Raw genomic sequence first — 22,324 nt, 5'->3', positions numbered from 1 at the left:
TATGGGAGCCAGTGATCAGGGTGGCTGAACTTTCACCCTGCCTCTGTGCTTTGGAGGAGAGCCCGTACTGGCCAGAGATTTATTCCTGGAGCGAGAAGATCGCCCCCCGGTCGACATCAATGTCCATCAGCTCCGATGACGACCCACGGGAGATGTCAGACAGTATGATGGCCTCGTCACCGGACCGACCCTGACTAGTCTCCTCAAGTGGCAAAACCTTCACCTTCTGCGTCTTTGTCTTGGGGAGCTTAGAATGCAGAGCCTTGTCAACAGTTGGAGCTTTACTCGCCTGGGAAGAAGGCGCCATATGGGGAGAGGCAGGAAGTACTCCAATGTCAGCAACCACGGCCTTGTCCGATGTAGCGGGGAGAGCCGCAGGTTGCAAAACAATCGCAGCAGCACAAGTGCACTGGCAAATGCAGGTATTAGTGCTAACACTAGCACCCTCCGTTTGCGTAGCAACAGTAGCCATTTGTATCAGTTTTTTCAGAGCAGAAGTGGAAGATGTTGAAAACACAGGAGGTTGCATGGCCTTAAAGAGCTACTTGGCCTCACCATAGGGGATGCGCTTAGATGTTTTAATCTCCTGTACATTCCATTGTTCAAGATAGATGGGGCAGATCCAGCTCCAGACAGGGTGACTCCCAGAGCAATTCACGCAATTCACAGGTGACGAATAATCGGCTCCGTCATGGGCAGGCTGACCACATTTACCACAAGTGGCTATCCCATTGCACCCCAACGTAGTATGCCCAAAGCGCTGACATTTAAAACAGCGCATTGGGTTGGGGAAATATGGCCGTACTGGCAAACGTAAGAACCCCGGTTTAACATGCTCTGGTAGTCTCGGGCAACTGAACGTGAGAATAAACGAGTCAGATTTGAGGAGGTCCCCATCGACTCGTTTCATAATATGCTGCACGTCAACAATACCTTTGTCTGCCCACTCAGATTTTAACTCGTCTATGGAGATATCCACCAAGTCCCTACACGTCACAACACCCTTACTATAATTCAAAGTGGAGTGGAGTGGAGCTCGGTCTCAATAGCGTACTCTCCTAGACAGGTTGCTTTCCAAAGGGAAGCGACTTGATGGGAACTAGAAGTCTCAACTAACAGAGTCCCATTGCGCACTCGCTTCACAGATTTCAGTGTTCCTGCAATCCACTCAAGACCCTTGTAGATGTAAAAGGGAGAAACCCTCTCAAAGCTACCCTCCTTCCGTTTAATAATCAAAAACACATTCTGATTATCAGCATGTGCTCCGTAACGACAATCTGTTAAATCTCTAGCAACACCAGGTGCTGGAGGACTCACAGGGCGTAGCCGCTTTTTTGATGGGGTGTGTTTTCCTACCAGTGGCCCACCCAAGCCACTGGTAAGGGGAAATGTAGAGGTCGAAGGGTCCATTGCGGTCCCACGAGCAGCTAGGGAACTAAAGGTCCGCTCAGACAGAGCCCCGCGTGCCTGAGTAAGCCTTATACAACTGGGGTGCGGGAGGTGCCCCAGAGGTTGCCCGCTTGCGACTGTTCCATCCCAACAGCCATGCATCTTCTAGGCGTGGAGCACACCGAAAGATTGAGGGGTTTTTATAGAGGTTGGCTTTCCTCGCAATCCAGGCGGTCAAGCCAAGATTACCATTCCCCGCAGCACACAACATTCCACCGCCGCACCATACGGTGGTCGCTGAAGCATGTCTGGGGGTTATGGTGACATGAGACTGGCGGCGCTGACCAGTCCCCAGCTCAGGAACCCTGGGGTCGCCAAGCCCGTATCCAGCAAATGAATGCTGAGCCCGTGGGGGTGCCAGTAGGTCACACGACTCCAAGACCCAACCCAACCGCTGACATACCATATGTTCCAGCAAAGAACATTGGTGAGGCTGACGGGCTGATAGCTATCCACATCAAGCGGGTTTTTACCGGGTTTGAACCCCGGAATGATGGTGCTCTCCCACCATTCCAATGGAAAGATGCCATCGTACCAGATCCGGATGTAGATGAAGAGGACACATCGCTTGTAGTCATATGAGAGATGTTTAATCATCTGGCTGTGGATCCAATCAGGCCCAGGAGCTGTGTCAGGGCAATGTGCAAGGGCACTGAGGAGCTCCCACTCTGTAAATGGGGTGTTATAGAATTCAATGTGGCATGTAGTGAATGAGAGGACATTCGCTTCCAGCCATCATTTGAGAGTGCGAAAGGTTGGGAGGTAATTCTCTGATGCAGAGGCTCGAGCAAAGTGCTCGGCAATCACGGTTATGTCGGTAGAGAACACTCCATTTATGGTAACACCAGGAACACCTGTTGGGGTCTGGTACCCGAAAAGACATTTGATCTTTGCCCAGACTTGCGAAGGTGCATATGGCACCCAATGGTCGAGATGTATCTCTCCCAACACTCCTGCTTGCGTCGTCTGATAAGTTGGCAAAAGCGGGCATGGAGCCGTTTAAAGGCTATGAGGTGCTCGACGGAAGGGTGATGCTTATGCTGCTGTAGAGCTCGCCGACGCTCCTTAATTGCTTCAGCGACTTCTGGCGATCGCCACGGGACTGACTTATGTTGGGGGCATCCTAAAGAGTGAGGGATCACATTTTCTACCACAGAAACAATTGTTGTAGTCACCTGCTCAACCATCACATTGATGTTACCGTGTGGGGGAGATTCAACAGTGACAGTAGAGGTGAAAGTTTCCAAGTCTGCCTTGTTGAAAGCCTATCTGTGCCTAGCAGTGTGGTATGAAAATGTGGACCATGCAAAATGTTTGATTACAACCATTTGCTTTGACCCATGACATAAGCATGTTGTGTGACATCATTGAGGCGCGGTGTTTTTGTTCAGGTCATGTTTGTAGTTGTATGGAAGGATAGGAACACAGCAATCTGTCGCAAAACCAACTAGTTTTTTATTACTCTTGCATATCCAGACATCAGCTATAAATAGTAAAACACTATATTATCCAATAGCAATGATCCATTCTAGTCAACTTACCATCTGAGTGAATTATAATCCAACAAGCTTGCAGCAGGACATCACCGTATGTCTTTACTGGTCTACAGGCAGAAGGAAACTGAGGTGGTTGTTTACAATAAGTACAGCAACCTCAGTTTGTGTCGTGTAGTATACATAATGCCCTCTATAATACCAAAATAATTAACCCAATTTCATTCCAGTATAGAAGTTTAAAACCCTGTTTTAATAAATAAAACCAGCAAAGTCTATCTGTATACCACTTTTAAACATTTCTGAAAATGCCAATTTATAATGTGTTTGTTCATATACTAGTAGTGAAGTTGATAAAATACAGTCACATATCAAACTGAAATTTTTCAAAATTAAAAACTAGCATACTCACTCATATCATAGTGATTAAGTGGTCCACTACATAATTAAGACAAAAGAAATATGCAAGTTCATACAAATCATTTTCATGAAGAATTGTTAACAATATAATGAAATACTGAAGATCAACATGAAAATGCTAATTTAATCAGTTACATTCATTAAAAGACAAATGTCCTATACTGACATAAATTTTGTACATAATGTATGGTGTAACTCCAACTGCGATGCACTGTTTGCAATGAACAAATTGCCTTATAACTAGCCCCTAAGGCTAATACTTTAATAGTGTTTTACTTGTTTGACAGTAAAACCAATATAGCATTGGATAGTACCAATAAAATGAAAAAAAAAACAATCCACAGATGAAAATAAAAATACTACAATGCCCAGTGTTGACGTATTAAGGGTAGAGCACAATTTGCAAATTAGTTCCCTCTCAGGTCTCCTGCCCCAAAGCAAGAGTCCATCTAAGAGCTCCTGAAAACAGTTACTCTTCACCAACACTTGTTACTTTGCCTAGTGGGATTGATAAAAGAAGTATGCACCACGGATCAGGTGTGTACAGGATGGGATGTCCAGACTGTGATGCCTGTTACATCAGACAGGCAGGCAGGCAGAAGACTTGAGATCAGTTTAGGTGAGCATGTAGGTTTGGACAGGCGCAATACAGTTCAGAGGTCCAACTCTGCTGCCCACCTGGCTGAGAGTAGTCACTCCCCCCCCCCTCCCCCCCCCCCCCCCCTCTCTCTCTCTCTCTCTCTCTCTCTCTCTCTCTCTCTCTCTCTCTCTCTCTCTCTCTCTCTCAGGTCAAGTATCAGATTATTGAATAAAGCTGAGTAAGGCAGAGTCATGGATCTCCTGCAAGAGATGGACACATACTGACCTCTGAGGTCATCTGGTGAAAAGCAGCCAGCTTTGGGAGCTCTTCATGTCTCTTGCTTCGGGGAAGGAGATGTTATGATCCAGGAGGGAACAAATATGGAATTTTGGCTTGCCTTTAATATGTCAACATTAGGCACACTAGTATATGATAACACACTGAGGTGATAAAAGTCATGGGATAGTAATATGGACATATACACATAGCAGTACTATCGCATACATAAGGTACAAAAGGGCAGCAGTGCATTGGTAGAGATGTCACTGGAACTCAGGTAGTTCATGCGAAAAGGTGTCCAACGTGATTATAGCTGCATGATGAGAATTAACAGACTTTGAACACAGACTGGTAGTTGGCGCAAGACACTTGGGAAATTTCATTTCATAAATAATTAGGAAATTCAATATTCTGAGATCCACAGTGTCAAGAGTGCAGAGAATACTAAATTTCAAACATTAACTCTAACCAAGCAACAGCTAATGGCCTACACTTAATGAAAGGGAGCAGCAACGTTTGCGTTTAGTTGTCAGCGCTAACAGACAAGGAACACTGCATGAAATAACTGCAGAAATCAAATGTTGGATGCAAGACAAACACATCCATTAGGACAATTCAGTCAAACTTGTTGTTAATGGGCCCTGGCAGCAGACAAAGGACGCAAGTGCCTTTGTTAATGGCATGACATCACCTGCGGCACTTCTCCTGGTCTCATGACCATATCGGTTGGTCCTTGGGTAACCGGAAAGCCATGGCCTAATCAGGTGAGTCCCATGTTCAGCTGGTAAGAGCTGGTGGTAGGTTTCGAGTGTGGCACAGACCCCACAAAGCCACAGACCAAAGTTGTCAACAAGGCACTGTGCAAGCTGGTGGTGGCTCAATAATGGAAGGGGCTGTGTTTACATGGAATGGACTGGGTCCTCTGGTCCAACTGAACCAGTCATTGTCAGGGAACGATAATGTTCGGCTACTTAGAGACCATTTGCATCTATATGTGGACTTCATGTTTCCAAAGAATGATGGAATTTTTATAGGTGACAAAGTGCCATGTCATCAAGCCAGAGTCATTTTTGTGGCCAATTCAAGTGAATTATTTGCCCACCCAGATTGTCCAACATGAATCCTATTGAACACTTATGGGACGTAATTTGGAGGTCAGTTCGTGCACAAAATCTGCACTATGCACTAGCAAAACTTTCGAAATTATGAAAGGCTATAGAGGCAGCATGGCTCAATATTTCTGCAGGGGACTTCCAATGACTAGCTGAGCCCATGTCAAGTTGAATTGCTGCAGTATGCCGAGTAAAAGTAGGTCTGAGGTGATATTAATAGGTATCCCCTGACTTGTGTCTTCTCAGTGTAACTTATTACTATCACTGGAATTGTTCTGTCATCCATTTTGTTACTACTATGCAATGCACGCAAAAGGGAATACAATCATCTGAAAAATGAGATGGACAGGAAATGCAAAATAGCTAAGCAGGAATGGCTAGAGGACAAACGTAATAATTTAGAAGCATATTTCACTACGGGAAAGATAGATACTGCCTACAGGAAAATTAAAGAGGCCTTTAGGGAAAAGAGAAGCAGCCCTATGAATATCAACTCATACGGTAAACAAGTTCTAAGCAAAGAAGGGAAATCTGAAAGATGGAAGGAGTTTACAGATGGTCTTTACAATGGAGATGAACCTGAAAGCAATATTATAGGAGAGGGAAGTGAGCATAGATGAAGACAAGAAGGGAGATATGATACTGTGAGAATAATTTGACAAAGCTCTGGAAGATCTAAGTCAAAGCAAGACCCTCGGAGAAGACAACATTCTGTAAGAACTACCAATAACCTTGGAAGTGGCAACCATTACAAAATTCTTCCATCTCATGTCCAAGATGTATGAGACAGGTGAAATACTCTCAGACTTCAGGAAGAATGTTGTAATTCCAGTTCAAAAGAAATCAGTTGATGACAGGTGTGAAAATTACCAAATTATCAGTTTAATAAATCATAGATACAAGATACTAATACGGATTTTTTACAGAAGAATGTAAAAGCTGACAGAAGAAGACCTCAGACAAGATCAGTTTGGACTGTGGGGAAATGTAGGAACATGGAAGGCAATACTGACCCTATGGCTCATTGTAGAGGACAGGTTAAGGTAAGTGTCAATTTATAGCATTTGTAGACTTGAAAAAGGTTTTGACAATGGTCAGTGGCATATACTGTTTGTAATTTTGAAGGTAGCAGGCATAAATGCTGGGAACAAATTGCTATTTTCAACTTTTATACAAACCAGATGGAAGTAATAAGAGCAGAGGGACAGGAAAGGGAGCAAGTGATTGAGAAAGGAGTAAGCCAGGGTTGTAGCCTCTCCGTGATGTTATTCAATCTATACATTGAACTACTGGTAAAGGAAATCAAAGAAAAATCTTCAATCATTATTAAACTCCGGGGAGAAGAAATAAAAACTTTGAGGTTTTGCCGGTGACATTGTAATTCTGCCAGAGACAACAAAGAACTTGGAAGAGCAGCTGAATGGAAGGGACAGTTTTTGAAATAGGATATAAAATGAACATCAACAGCAGCAAAGCATGAATAATGAAATATAGTCAAATTAAATCAGGTGATGCTAAGGGAATCAGATTAGGAAACGAGACACTTAAAGTAGTAAAGGAGTTTTGCTATTTGGGGAGCAAAATAACTGATGATGGTTGAAGTAGAGAGGATATAAAATGTAGACTGACAATGGCAGTAAAACATTTCTGATTTGTTAACATCGAACATAGATTTAGGCATTAGGAAGTCTTTTCTGAAGGTATCTGTCCGCAGTGTAACCACGTATGGAAGCAAAACATGGACAATAAACAGTTTTCATAAAAAGAGAACAGAGGCTTTCGAAATGTGGTGCTACACAAGAATGCTAAAGATTAGATGGGTCATCACATAACTAATGAGGAAGTACTGAATAGGACTGGGGAGACAAGAAATTTGTGCCACAACTTGACCAACAGAAGGGATCAGTTGATAGGACACATTCTGAGACATCAAGGGATCACCAATTTAGTATTGGAGGGAAGTGTTGGAGATAAAAATTTTAGAGAGAGACCAAGAGATGAATAAAGCAAGCAGATTCAAGATGTAGATTGCAGTAGTTATTCAGACATGAAGAGGATTGCACAGGTTAGAGTGGCATGGAGAGCTGCATCAAACCAGTCTTTGAACTGAAGACTACAATAACAATATCCAGTGCTGCAACAGTTTCACAATCAAACAAGTAAAATACTGTTAAACTATTAGCCTTAGGGGCAAATTGTTAAATCGTTCTTTGCAAGCAGTGTAATGCAATGGGAGGTACACTATAAATTACGTATGAAATTTACATCAGTAGAGGACATTTGTATCTTTTATTCCCCATGAACCATGGATCTTGCCATTGGTGGGGAGGCTTGTATGCATCAGCGATACAGATGGCTGTACCGTAGATGTTGAGAGGCCAGCCAAATGTGTGGTTCCTGAAGAGAGGCAGCAGCCTTTTCAGTAGCTGCACAGGCAACGGTCTGGATGATTGACTGACCTGGCCTGGCAACATTAACCAAAACGGCCTTGCTGTGCTGGTACTGCGAACGGCTGAAAGCAAGGGGAAACTACGATCGTCATTTTTCCCGAGGGCATGCGGCTTTACTGTATGGATAAATGATGAAGGCGTCCTCTTGGATAAAATATTCTGGAGGTAAAATAGTCCCCCATTTGGATCTCCAGGCGAGGACTACTCAAGAGGATATCGTTATCAGGAAAAAGAAAACTAGCATTCTACGGATCAGAGCAAGGAATGTCAGATCCCTTAACCAGGCAGGTAGATTAGAAAATTTAAAAAGAGAAATGGATAGGTTAAAGTTAGATATAGTGGCAATTACTGAAGTTCAGTGGTAGGAGGAACAAGACTTTTGCTCAGGTGAATACAGGGTTATAAACACAAAATCAAATAGGGGTAATGCAGGAGTAGGTTTAATAATGAATAAAAAAAATAGGAGTGCAGGTAAGCTACTAAAAACAGCATAGTGAACACATTATTGTGGCCAAGATAGACACAAAGCCCACACCTACTACAGTAGTACAAGTTCATATGCAAACTATCTCTGCAGATGACAAAGAAATTGAAGAAATGTGTGATGTGATAATAGAAATTATTCAGGTAGTGAAGGGAGACAAAAATTTAATAGTCATGGGTGACTGGAATTCGAGAGTAGGAAAAGGGAGAGAAGGAAACATAGTAGGTGAATATGTATTGGGGCTAAGAAATGAAAGAGGAAGCCGCCTGGTAGAGTTTTGCACAGAGCACAACTCAATCATAGCTAACACTTGGTTCAAGAATCATGAAAGAAGGTTGTATACATGGAAGAATCCTGGAGATACTAGAAGGTGTCAGATAGATTATATAATGGTAAGACAGAGATTTAGGAACCAGGTTTTAAATTGTAAGACATTTCCAGGGGCAGATGTGGACACTGACCACAATCTGTTGGTTATGAACTGTAGATTAAAACTGAAGAAACTGCAGAAAGATAGGAATTTAAGGAGGTGGTACCTGGATAAACTGACTAAACTAGAGGTTGTAAAGAGTTTCAGGGAGAGCATAAGGGAACAATTGACAGGAATGGGGGAAAGAAGTACAGTAGAAGAAGAATGGGTAGCTCTGAGGTATGAAGTAGTGAAGGCAGCAGAGGGTCAAGTAGGTAAAAAGAGGAGGGCTAGTAGAACTCCTTGGGTAACAGAAGAAATATTGAATTTAATTGATGAAAGGAGAAAATATAAAAATGCAGTAAATGAAGCAGGCAAAAAGGAATACAGACGTCTCAAAAATGGGATCAACAAAAAGTGCAAAATGGCTAAGCAAGGATGGCTAGAGAACAAATGTAAGGTCGTAGAGGCTTATCTCACTAGCGGTAAGATAGATACTGCCTACAGGAAAATTAAAGAGATCTTTGGAAAAAAGAGAAACACTTGTATGGATATCAAGAGCTCAGATGGAAACCCAGTTGTAGGCAAAGAAAGGAAAGCAGAAAGGTGGAAGGAGTATATAGAGGGTCTATACAAGGGCGATGTACTTGAGGACAGTATTATGGAAATAGAAGACGATGTAGATGAAGATGAAATGGGAGATACGATACTGTGTGAAGAGTTTGACAGGGCACTGAAAGACCTGAGTTGAAACAAGGCCCCAGGGGTAGACAACATTCCATTAGAACTACTGATGGCCTTGGGAGAGCCAGTCCTGACAGAACTCTGCCGTCTGGTGAGCAAGGTGTATGAGACAGGCAAAATACCCTCAGACTTCAAGAAGAATATAATAATTCCAATCCCAAAGAGAGCAGGTGTTGACAGATGTGAAAATTACCGAACTATCAGTTTAATAAGTCACAGCTGCAAAATACTAACGCAAATTCTTTGCAGACGAATTGAGAAACTAGTGGAAGCCGAGCTCAGGGAAGATCAGTTTGGATTCTGTAGAAATTTTGGAACACGTGAAGCAATACTGACCTTACGACTTATCTTAGAAGAAAGATTAAGGAAAGGCAGACCTACATTTCTAGCATCTGTAGACTTAGAGAAAGCTTTTGGCAATGTTGACTGGAATACTCTCTTCCAAATTCTAAAGGTGGCAGGGGTAAAATACAGTGAGCGAAAGGCTATTTACAATCTGTACAGAAACCAGATAGCAGTTATAAGAGTCGAGGGGCATGAAAGGGAAGCAGTGGTTGGGAAGGGAGTGAGACGGGGTTGTAGCCTCTCCCCAATGTTATTCAATCTGTATATTGAGCAAGCAGTAAAGGAAACAAAAGAAAAATCCGGAGTACGTATTAAAATCCATGGAGAAGAAATAAAAACTTTGAGGTTCACCGATGACATTGTAATTCTGTCAGAGACAGCAAAGGACTTGAAAGAGCAGTTGAACAGAATGGACGGTGTCTTGAAAGGGAGATGTAAGATGAACATCAACAAAAGCAAAACATGGATAATGGAATGTAGTCAAATTAAATTGGGTGATGCTGAGGGAATTAGATTAGGAAATGAGACACTTAAAGTAGTAAAGGAGTTTTGCTATTTCAGGAGCAAAATAACTGATGATGGTCAAAGTAGAGAGGATATAAAATGTAGACTGGCAATGGCAAGGAAAGCTTTTCTGAAGAAGAGGAATTTGTTAACATCGAGTATAGATTTAAGTGTCAGGAAGCCGTTTCTGAAAGTATTCATATGGAGTGTAGCCATGTATGGAAGTGAAACATGGACGATAAATAGTGTAGACAAAAAGAGAATAGAAGCTTTCGAAATGTGGTGCTACAGAAGAATGCTGATGATTAGATAGGTAGACCACATAACTAATGATGAAGTTTTGAAAAGAATTGGGGAGAAGAGGAGTATGTGGCACAACTTGACAAAAAGAAGGCACCAGTTAGTAGGACATGTTCTGAGGCATCAAGGGATCACCAATTTAGTACTGGTGGGCAGTCTGGAGGGTAAAAATCATAGGAGGAGACCAAGAGATGGATACACTAAGCAGATTCAGAAGGACATAGGTTGCAGTAAGTACTGGGAGATGAAGAAGCTTGCACAGTATATGGTAGCATGGAGAGCTGCATCAAACCAGTCTCAGGACTGAAGACCACAACAACAACAACAACAACAACATTAAATGTGCCTGGTTAAATTAGGCTTATCATGTTGATCTTCAGTATTTTAATATTATGTCAACAAATCTTTATAGAAACTATCTGAATGGCATTTTATTGTAATAATGGAGTGGATCACTTAATCACTACAATATGAATGACTACGATAGGGTTTAGCTTTTGAAAAATTTCAAATGGATATGTACCTTTATTTTATCAAGACAATCTGCAAAAATTTTGATTTCTAAAGTGGTATAATAATTCTGTATAGGACAATTGTAGGAACCTATTTTGATGTTTGTGTAAGGTATGGTAGTATGGTAGGTAACTTCACCACTAATATATGAACAAAAACATTGTAAGCTGGCATTTTTTGATGTATTTAAAAGTGATAGGCACATAAACATTGCTGGTTTTATTTATTAAAGCAGAGTTTTAAATTACTACATTGAAACAAAATTGGGTTAGTTATTTCTTATTACAGGGGGCATTAATTTCATTACATTATCAAACTGAGGTTGCTATACTTATTGTAAACAACTACCTCAGTTTCCATCTGCCTATAGACCGGTTAAGACGTATGACATGTACTGCTGAGAGTTTGCTGGATAGAACTCACTCAAATGGATTACCTGCGATTGGATAATGTGGTATTTTTCTTAACGTTTCAAGTAAATTTTTGCGTAAATCAATTCTGATTCTGTAATTTCCTTGTACTTTAGCACTAAAATTGCCATTTAAAACTGAAATCTGGATAGTCCAGAATCATAACAAACCAACAGGTTTGTGATAGACTGCTGCGTTCCTAAACTTCCTTATAATAGCATACAGCCACTGTACAAAACGATTCCTTATGAAATCAAAGTTGTGTTTGTAGATAAAGTTTTGTAGTATTTGATGTCATGCTCTTGTAACTGATCTTCGTGTTTGAAGATGTTGTGTTATGTGTGGTATTCAGTAATTTGACTTTATGTAATCATTCTGTGGAGTAGTAGTTGGAACAGAGTGCTGACTGTTAGTGAGTCATGTTGATTTACTGTTTTGGGGGTTTATGCCTTCATGAACGTGTTACAAATTATTGGTGTTCTGTGTTTTTTTAGGAACGTAAATGTAATAGTGTTTTTCTTGTTTTTGTTAAGAGACGGATATGATGGAAAAATTAATAGTTATTCACTCCGGGTTGCACTGGGTGATGATATGGTGATGATAAGGTTTTTGCAAATGTTTGGCTATATCTGTAATGAGAGTATGAAGTTGACCAGACGACAGGCTTCTTGGACCAGGGGCCTACATATGTGGTGGTGTCACCATGACAATACTTGAGGTAAAATTCTAGAATTGGGCCAGTGCCATACTTATGTGTTTCAAACAGGAATGTCGTCAGCACATGCCATGAGGTATGATGAGAACAAAAGAAACTGTGTCAGCTGTGTGTATTATGCAGCCAATGAGACAGCAGCAACCATACAATTTCATCTGAATACATTTGGAAGAGAAACTGAAATATTGCTGTAAACATGCAAGGACAGCATCACAACCCACGATGTAATTGAAAAAGCAGTGAAATATTTCTCTGCTCTGTGTTGATACACAATCAAACTGCATGAGCATACTGAATAAGTTGATCAATGTTTTGTAATTAAATCATGGAAGGAGGTAGATGGATCAGTGTTTTTCATTAAATCATGGGAGGAGGTAGGTGGAAACTAAATCTGTTAAAGCACTCCACTTCATAGCACTTGCTGACACAGAGTACCTCTCTCTACACTCACTAGTGCAAAAAAAAAGTTTCATTTTTGGCACAACAAATACACTGCGTATGTTCTCACGTCCCATTGGTCATTTAAAAGTATCACTGCACTGGCTATGCAAAACTGACATGTTGCCAACCTATAAGCAATAGATAATCTCGGCCGTGACAGCTGCTGGCACTGATCTAGGCTTAAGCCATATTTAGTGATCTGTCTAATGTGGGACATGGTTCAAGAGCTCTAGGTTGGCAGCCAGCGAGATGGTTTTACTTACATATTATTTTTATCATCTTTCGCCTTTACATCTTTGAGGTGTTACTATGCTTTATTTTCTGGCAACTGTTTTTTTTTTTTTTTTTTTTTTTTTTTTTTTTTTTTTTTTTTTTTTTTTTTTTGTAATTTGTGAGTGGTTTTAGTTTCTGTTTGTTCTATTTCTTTGTGGATATTGCTTTAAGGAGTGGTATTAAGTGGGTTGGTGAAAGGAGAATGGGGGTGGGGTGGAAATGGAAGGTTAGGGTTGTTTGGAGGATTTTGTTTCATTTTTGTTGGTTGTTTGTGTGTGTGTGTGTGGGGGGGGGGGGGGGGGGCGGTCAACTAAGTTGTATTCATTGGGTTTTTGGTTGGTAGAAATATTTTTAATGCATTATTTGTGTTTCATTTGTTTTGGTGTATAGCCTTTTGTTTGTATTTTAATTGGTTAAGTAAATGTCGGGGTTTTGGGTTTTCAAATTGTGTGTGGGGTTGTGGTATCATTGGCTTTGTTGGAGCTATATAGATTAATGGAATTTTCTGACACCGTTTTGAGGTGGTCTTCATGTGAGCTATACGGGTCAAGTGAAATGTATGATTCCAGTGGTTTCTGTGATTGTAGTATTATATCATATGTTGGGAATTGTATGTTGAATTTTGTGAATAAAATTTGTTTTGGGATTGTGCTGTTTTTCATATTGTCATATATTTAGCATGCCCTGTCCTAAAACTCATACTTGCCATGGGTGTCCCATTAGTTTCATTTTATTGCTGGAGAGAAATATTCTCTTTCATTATCATTGCTATTCACATGCGTATGTAGTGATGTTATGGTTGCCATATTGTACGTGCTGGAAGTAGGGGTGGTTGCCATCTTGACGTCATGGGTCAAAGCTACGGTCGCTTCCATAATGTCGGAAATGTAGAGTCTTAAGCAGCACCTTCCAGATCACTGTTATTCCATTTTTGGCTTTAAAAATCTCTTATGTTTGGTGAAGCAGTGACATTAAAGGCATTCCTATGTTAAGCTGTTTTCATATGACCTGTAACAGCATTCTTTCTTTTATGTGTGACAGAAAATTCTCCTGTGCATACTATGAGATAAACATGTCCATTGTTACTGTCATTACACAATTTCAAAAATTTGTATTTTTGAATAACCTGAAAGGTGCAGTAATGCTAAAGCCTTAGCACAATCCTGAACAGTAAAAAATTGTGCACCAGGCAAGTTACTGCTAAAGTCAGATACATTAGAGACAGGGCACCTATCAGGGACTATACAAGAGTTCAAAGCTGGATAATCTCCACACAGATTCTCCATGTTCAATTTTTTGCTGACCATATTTAGGGAAGAAGACCAAGCACTCGTGAAGCAAGAAACAGAACCATCACTAATCATCCTATCAACCACTTGTCAAGCACCATGCAGTTGACGAAGTCTACTAACCACTTGCAGTTCTGGTGTAGTTTTGATGTGATGGAGAGAAGAATGGCAACGCCTCTCCATCGCAAATGTTGAGTCAGTCGGCACTGGAAAATACTTCAGCAACAGCTGGCCGAGATCATTGCTTGCCACCTGACGAGCTTCAGGAGAGGGAGGGGGGGATGGCAGGTCTTTGATCTGCATGGCAGCTGATCCATCTGACTGTGATTATTTTTGGTGCACCTACTCCAAAGGCATTTGCACCTGGTCTGCTCAAACTCGCAAGAGCTGATTTTTCTCTTGTAGCTAAGTTGTCGAGACATTTTCTTCACACCACATTTCCGAACATTTCATAATCTGAGCCTCAAGTGTGGAACACTGTGCATCCAAGTCTGAAATTTGTGCTGCTATGCGCACAGAAGAAAGCAATGTCTTCTTGCATAATGCATGAGCGCACATTCCGCATGCGGACGAGTGCAACTCGGTGTGATGTACCGACGCAGAAACCACAGTTGGTCCAGATATCTTTGTGCAGTCCATGGCATGGACATTGCGCCAATTGCAAGCTGATGTAGTTGGAAGTTAAACACATGATGGTCCTTTAACTTATTCATCAAGCCTGGTACCAGAAAAAAATGAGGCAAGAAATCAGCATCAATAATAGGTCCAGAAACATCAGGAACAGTAAAATAGCAAGTAGCAGAAAAATCATTCTCTAGGGCCTTTGTTAAATTTGTTTACCAAAGGTTTTGACAGGTGAATTATTAGCCATTTTAATAACATGTTTCAAACCACTCTCATCTGGAGGAGTAACACTAATCTCTGATTTCATATCAGTCAAGAACACAGCTTGTGATAACTAGTTTTTAATGACCAGTCTTGCAGAACCATAAACATAAGTAACTGTGGCAGTTGAATAGTAATGTACGTGCTGTGACCAAGACTAATGAGCATGTGTGCATATTGGCACTCGCTCACGTTTGGATACGAGTGAGCTTGGTGAACTGTCTTGCTGACACCCCAAATGGTTATGGTACTGACACCACATGTGAGAGAGTTTAAACTTATTTCTTGCATGAACAGTAGACTCAGAGTTCTGTCTGTTTAACTTGGCATTTTGGCATGCAAGCTCATACAGATGGCTCTGTTGATGTCTTCTGCAACTGGCATCCATCTGCATGGGCTGTAGCATTCATGTGCAGTTCAGAGCTGCCATCTATAGCCTCTTTAATGGTGGGACAACTGTTACTGTCAGCACATGCAATAGCAATTGTGTCAGCTTTCATCGCCAGTTTGTCAATAGCCACATTGCAGTAAAGGCTGAAAGAACCGCCCTGGCATTTTGTGAGAGCCTGTGCATGCAAAAAATCTTTAACTAAGTGTCAGCCAGGAGTTCATTACCTGAGAGTGCACAAATTGAGAGAAGAATCTGAGATGGGGATTCACCTGCTGTCACCATCAACAATTTTCTGTAGGCAAATTTCTGATGTGGAAACAATGCATTGGAGCACTGTCTCTTTAAATATACAGTAAGACTGTTGGTGCAAAATATCACTGAGCTGTTCAATTACATTAAGATCTAATTTTGATACAACCATGATAAACTGGTCTGAGTCGGACATGAGGCCATGCAACCGAAAAATAGCTTGAAACCTGGATAAGGCATAATAATTTCCTCGTAGGCCAAAAAGTAGGCTACTTGATGTTAAAATTTCTAGTGGACTCACTACGAATTGGTGAAGCCAATGGTCTTGCCACAGTGGTAACACTGCTTTCCATCAAATCACCAAAGTTACGCACTGTCAGGCTTGGCTGTACCTCCGGACAGAACTAAAATACCAGGACTGTGCAAGCTAATCCTAGATGTATGGTAAGCCTGAGTAGATCATTACTGCAAAGAGAGCATGTGCGGACACATGCGCTCACATACACAAAATCATTATTGTCAAAACTACTTGAACTACAAGGTGCAAAAAGGGCATACCTAATAAAATTAGAAAATTCAACCATTAGTTGGAGTGCAACACTATCCACTGTGCACAAATGTCACATATACCCACTGGAATATGGCTTATCTGGCTGTTGATTGTCATTAAAGATGCAGAATGGACATACTAAGTATAGTAGTTCATTTCGGCAAAGCAAATATATCCTTTCTGCAGCCTATAGTTCAGTTGGGGGTCAACGGAAGCGTAAGATTCCAACCGTCGGTGTTGACCCGTGACATAAGGCTGTTGTGATGTATGATGTCACGACAGAGCAGAGTTTAGCTTGTGAGAGTGGCGCGTTTGTAGGTGTCGTTTTGATGTGATCAGTGGTGGTCTCTGGTGGTGTGTTTGTGTGTTAGGTGATTTTTTTGTTTAGTTTGTATGTGTGGCGTGTATATAGGTGGTGTATTGTTGCGGTCGGTGGTTCTTTCTGGTGGTGTGTTTAGGGGTAGCGTGTTACGGGGCATATGGAGTTCATTAGTGTGGTAGCATTGCATGTGTGTGTTATCGGCGGTGACTGTGCTTTCAGCAAAATATTTTTCAGTGAGTTAAAAATTCTGTTTTTGTTATGTTCATGTTATTGTAGTTTTTTTTCTATTCATTGTGTGTGAATTTTGGTAAATTGCTATGTTTATGCCTTTGGTAGGTATGGATATGACTGACAAGGCCAACAGTATTCGGTTGTCGGCGATGATGGGGGACAGTGCTTGTCTCTAATCAGCTATTCGGTCTGTTGACTGAAGTAATGAAGTGTTCAGTGTGTCGTGAGAAATGAGGCTTTTGCACGAGGTTTCTCTGTGTGAGAGAACGGTGCTTGATTGGTATTCTTATTGTCATGAGGTATGTTTTGCCCATTGATAATGACCGGGCCAAATATCTCATGAAATAAGCATCAAACAAGAAAACTACAAAGTCATCTAGGTTGAAGGGGAAAACCAGATGGTGCTATGGTTGGCCTGCTAGATGGCGCTGCCATAGGTTAAACAGTTATCAACTGCATTTTTGAAAATAGGAACCGCCATTTTTTATTACATATTCGTGTATTACGTAAAGAAATATGAATGTTTTAGTTGGACCACTTTTTTCGCTTTGTGATAGATGGTGCTGTAATGGTCACAAACTTATAAGTACATGGTACCACGTAATGTTCCACCAGTGCGGACGGTATCTGCCTTGTGATACATTACCCGTGTTAATATGGATCGTTTACCAATTGCAGAAAAGGTCAATATCGTGATGATGTATGGCTATCGTGATCAAAATGCCCAACGGGCATGTGCTATGTATGCTGCTTGGTATCCTGGACGGCATCATCCAAGTGTCCGGACCGTTCACCGGATAGATACATTATTTAAGGAAACGGGAAGCGCGCAGCCACATGTGAAACATCAACCATGACCTGCAACAAAAATATGATGCCCAAGTAGGTAATTTAGCTGCTATCGCAGCTAATCCGCACATCAGTAGCAGAGAAATTGCGTGAAAATCGGGAATCTCAAAAACGTCAGTGCTAAGAATGTTACATCAACATTGATTGCACCCATACAATATTTCTAGGCACCCGAAATTGCATGGCAACGACTTTGAACATTGTGTACAGTTCTGCCACTGGGCACAAGAGAAATTATGGGATGGTGATAGATTTTTTGCATGCGCTCTATTTAGCGACGTAGCGTCATTCACCAACAGAGGTAATGTAAACCGACATAATATGCACTATTGGGCAACAGAAAATCCACAATGGCTGTGACAAGTGGAACATCAGTGACCTTGGTCAGTTAATGTATGATGCGGCATTATGGGAGGAAGGATAATTGGCCCCCATTTTATCGATGGCAATCTAAATGGTGCAATGTATGCTGATTTCCTACATAATGTTCTACCGATGTTACTACAAGATGTTTCACATGACAGAATGGCGATGTACTTCCAACATGATGGATGTTCGGCACATAGCTCACGTGCGGTTGAAGCATTATTGAATAGCATATTTCATGACAGGTGGATTGGCCCACACATTCACCGGATTTCTTTCTGTGGGGAAAGTTGAAGGATATTTGCTGTTGTGACCCACCGACAACACCTGACAACATGCGTCAGCGCATTGTCAATCCATGTACAAACATTACGGAAGGAGAACTACTCGCTGTTGAGTGGAACATCATTACACATGTTGCCAAATGCCTTGAGGTTGACGGACATCTTTTTGAGCATTTTACATCTGTAACAACATGCTTTCTCAGAAATTATAAGTTCACAAAGGTTCATGTATTACATTGGAACAACCGAAGATAAATGTTCAAACATACCTACATTCTGTATTTTAATTTACAAAACCTACCAGTTACTGTTTGTCTAAAATTGTGACCCATATGTTTGTGACTATTACAGTGCTATGTATCCAAAAGCGAAAAAAAGTAGTCCAACTAAAACACACATATTTCTTTATGTACTACACGATTATGTAATAAAAAATGGGTGGGGGGGGTCCTATTTTTTTTAAAAAACGCAGTTGATATCCGTTTGACCTAAGTCAGTGCCATCTAGTGGGCCAACCATACCGCCATCTGGTTTCCCCCTTCAAGCTAGACAAGTTTCATTCTTTGTAGGTTTTTCGTTTGACACTTATTTCATGAGATATTTGGCCCCGTCATGATCAATGGACTACCCTGTACCTTAAGTACAGGGGTAGGTTGGGTAGGCCGGATGTTGCGGAAATTGATGAGTCACAGTTTGGGAAGAGAAAGTATGGGAAGGATAAGTCTTTGGTTAGTTTATGGATGTGAGGGGCTGTAGTATTGAGGGGTGGGTTTTCAGAATGTGTATTTAGGGTTTTGGAGGGCCAGACGAAATGGGAATTAGTGGGATTGATAGAGGATTTTACTGAAGAGGGTACCACTATGGTTTCAGATGCATTTTATTCTTATAGGGAGTTGTGTCAGCAGGTGTACAATCATTTAGTAGTGAGCCACAGTATTGAGTTTAAGAATTAAGACAGGAGCTTGTACGAATACTATAGAAGGGTTATGGGTGGCAGTTAAGTCAGCGATTGGGAGGGGGAAGAGACTCTGCTAACCTTCAGTCTCATATAGACGAGTACTGTTGGCGGAAGAGCGTACCTGAGGGTTACTGTATTTTTAGGGTTTTTTGTAAGGGCCGTAAGTAGGATGTATAGGCCTAAGGTTGTGGGCTAGTTTGGTGTTGGGTGGGGGGTGGTGGCTGCGGCTTTAAGGGTGGGAGTGGGTGGGGGGGTTGGTTGATGTTTTTTTTTTTTTTTTTTTTTTTTTTTTTTTTTTTTTTTTTTTTTTTTTTTTTTTTTTTTTTAAATGGTTGGTGGGGTGTTTGAGAGTTGTTTGTATTGGTGATTTGGTATTTTGTATGCTGTTGACTTATATGACTTTACGGAAGTGTTTGGTTGTAAGGTGTGGTTGTGGCTATGGCTGGCTTGGTATTGATAGTTGTTGTTGACCAATATACGTCAAGAGAAGTGTTCGGGTGGTGAAAGTTTTGAGATTTATAGTGTGGTATCAGTAGTTGCTGTTGACCTATATAGGTCAATAGAAGTGATCGATTCCAGTGGATTTTGTGTGTAGTGGAATTTGGGTTGGTTGTGGGGTCTTGTTATTTTAGTGTTTTTTTGTCGTTTCGTGTAGTGGCGTGTGTTTATATTTAGTTTGTCCCCACCCAAAAACCGCCAATTTTCCCCGCTTGTCCTGTTAGTTTCATTTTATTATTTTAGTGGAGAAATATCTGTTTGGTGGTTTTTCGATTTATTTTCGTGTTTGTTGTCATGTTTGCGTGGTGACGTCATGGGAGCGGTATAGAAGTTGTTGTGAATGGTCGTTTCCTCCATATTGGTGACGTCAATGGTCAAAGCTGAGGGGTGGAATCGGACGCTTCCGTTATCCCTTCAGTTGCACAGCAGATTTGCCGCTTATAATGTCACAATGCTGAGAAGAGTTAGTTTGTTGAAAAATGCACAGATAGAGTTTCTCCATCAATTTGGTAAGTTTAGATGATATTCTAGCTATCAAGAAATGGTGGACCAGGCATTACAGAACATGGGACAACATGTAGAGGTATTCCTAAGGAAAATAAAATTACTTATGGAAAGCATAGATCACTTGTAATACTCAACTAATAATAAAAAAGTGGAGAATCTGAAAAAAACTTTGAAAACATGTCCCTAAAGGATACAGTGAGTTTTGTGAGACACTTTTCCAATAGCCGACAACATACAAAGCAGAATATGACACTGAATGAGAAGGCAAACTGCGTCTATATGTTTTTTCGTGGAGATTCTTATTAATTTTGCTCACTGAATTATTCTATCATGTGAAATAATATTACAAAAGTTTTTTCTGACAGTTCAATGTTATTGCATTAAAACTTTTATTCCCGTGACAATAAAAGTCATATTTTGCTAAAAGAGTACAAGTACATATAATGCACAATAACTGGCTAATACATCACATGTCTCAGCAGTTTTCTTTCAGAGCTGTGGGAAATCGCGATTGCAAAGCTGTTAAAAAGTTCCATGTGAAATCTTTGTTTCGAACTATCTAAGAAGTGTTTAATGTCTGGTAAAAAAAATACAGTTTTGTAAGATATGTGATTCCTGCATTGTATTTCAATATATTTCGTTTCCTCCCTATCTCCTATAGCATCAGTTATTTTAAAACATTTAAATTGCAAAAAAACTGCAATTAAATGACGATTTCCCCTGCAAATTACGGTAAGACATGTAAAATGAATACACACTGCTTGAAATCTAACAATAGCTGAGCACCCATCAAATAGTACACAGTTATGTAAGTCAAAACTGTGTGTCACCCGAGATTTATTTCTGAGCCAATAACAACCAAAAGGCGAATAAATAAGAATAACACAGGCGTCACTCACCCAGAATTGCAACATCAATCGGATTGACCGATGCGGCGTGCACCTTCACGATAACTTCATCTGGCTTCTGTACTTTTGGAGGTCTCGTAAGGTTTGAAAGTTTTAATTCTTCCACACCGCCATAGGAGTGTATTTGCCAACACTGAGTTTCTCGCGTTTCTGGGGTCTCTTGAATATCAATATTAGGAGCTGTTGAATAGTATGCTACATTTCTAATTCTTTGGTGAAAGCAATAAACTCTTGAAAATCGGCTGAGAGCTACAGCTGTTTTTAACGGCATTGTGATCTGCTTTTTTAAAATATTTTGTTGACATAAATTATTCTTTCAACTGTTTTGCGTTGTTTCTTATATATATAACGCAAATATTTACGCCCGGTGTTATGACATAATGATGCACATCCACTCTGCAGAAATCAGTTTTGCACTGTTAACCACGCGAATCCCCCGCGCCCCTCTTTACCATTACGTAACGTGTCTATTTTGACATTATTAGCAGACAACAAAGTTGTTGTGTCAAAGAGGATCGTTTACTGATATGTTCCAGTGGTGTCTGTGTAGAAAATGACGAAATTCTAACGATATGTCTGCGCAAACGTCTGTGCACATCACATCTGCGCAGACAGATCACTGCGTGTGGACAGAAGATTTGCACCGACATGAGATGTGTGCAGACCTCGAAATTGGAGTTGGAGGTTTGAGCGAATCGTCTCAAATCTATGTGGGTTCAAACATCTGCGCAGACAATTTGGAGCGTGTGGACAGGAGATCGCAACACATCTGGCGCGAAACAGCTGCTTGTTCAGTCTAGTGTTTGTCTTTGTGCGCACGGAGCATTAGAATGGCTGACGCTCGTCAGTGTTCTAGACAGTTTATCAGTGAATTCATTGAACTTTATAGAAATGACCAGTGTTTGTGGAAGATTAAAAGTAAAGAGTACAGTGACAGGAACAAAAAGACAACTGCATACAATGCATTAATTGAAAAATTACGAGAAGTTGACGCACCGGCGAATTGAGAAACGGTAATAATAAAAATCGTTGTGGACTGTTTACTCTAAATAATTATCAAAAGTTGAAAAATCTCGAAGAGCTGGTGTTGGATTAGATGAAATATACCGGCCAAGT

At 40.8% G+C, this 22,324-nt stretch overlaps 1 protein-coding gene across 1 annotated transcript in view; it reads right to left on the bottom strand.

Annotated features, from left to right (window-relative positions):
• The window catches only part of LOC126353765 (reticulon-4-interacting protein 1 homolog, mitochondrial), a 78,589-nt gene extending 56,610 nt beyond the window's left edge, over window positions 1–21,979 (bottom strand). Inside the window, exon 1 of the mRNA XM_050002846.1 lies at window positions 21,200–21,979. Coding sequence (XP_049858803.1) covers window positions 21,200–21,479 — 280 coding nt within the window. The 5' untranslated portion in view covers window positions 21,480–21,979. The remainder of the gene's footprint in view (window positions 1–21,199) is intronic.
• Between the last annotated feature and the right edge of the window lie 345 nt (window positions 21,980–22,324).

The sequence above is a fragment of the Schistocerca gregaria genome, chromosome 3, assembly GCF_023897955.1.
Source record: "Schistocerca gregaria isolate iqSchGreg1 chromosome 3, iqSchGreg1.2, whole genome shotgun sequence".
NCBI lineage: Eukaryota > Metazoa > Arthropoda > Insecta > Orthoptera > Acrididae > Schistocerca > Schistocerca gregaria.
Note: the sequence above shows the minus strand (reverse complement) of the source record. Positions and strands in the feature narration are given on the sequence as shown.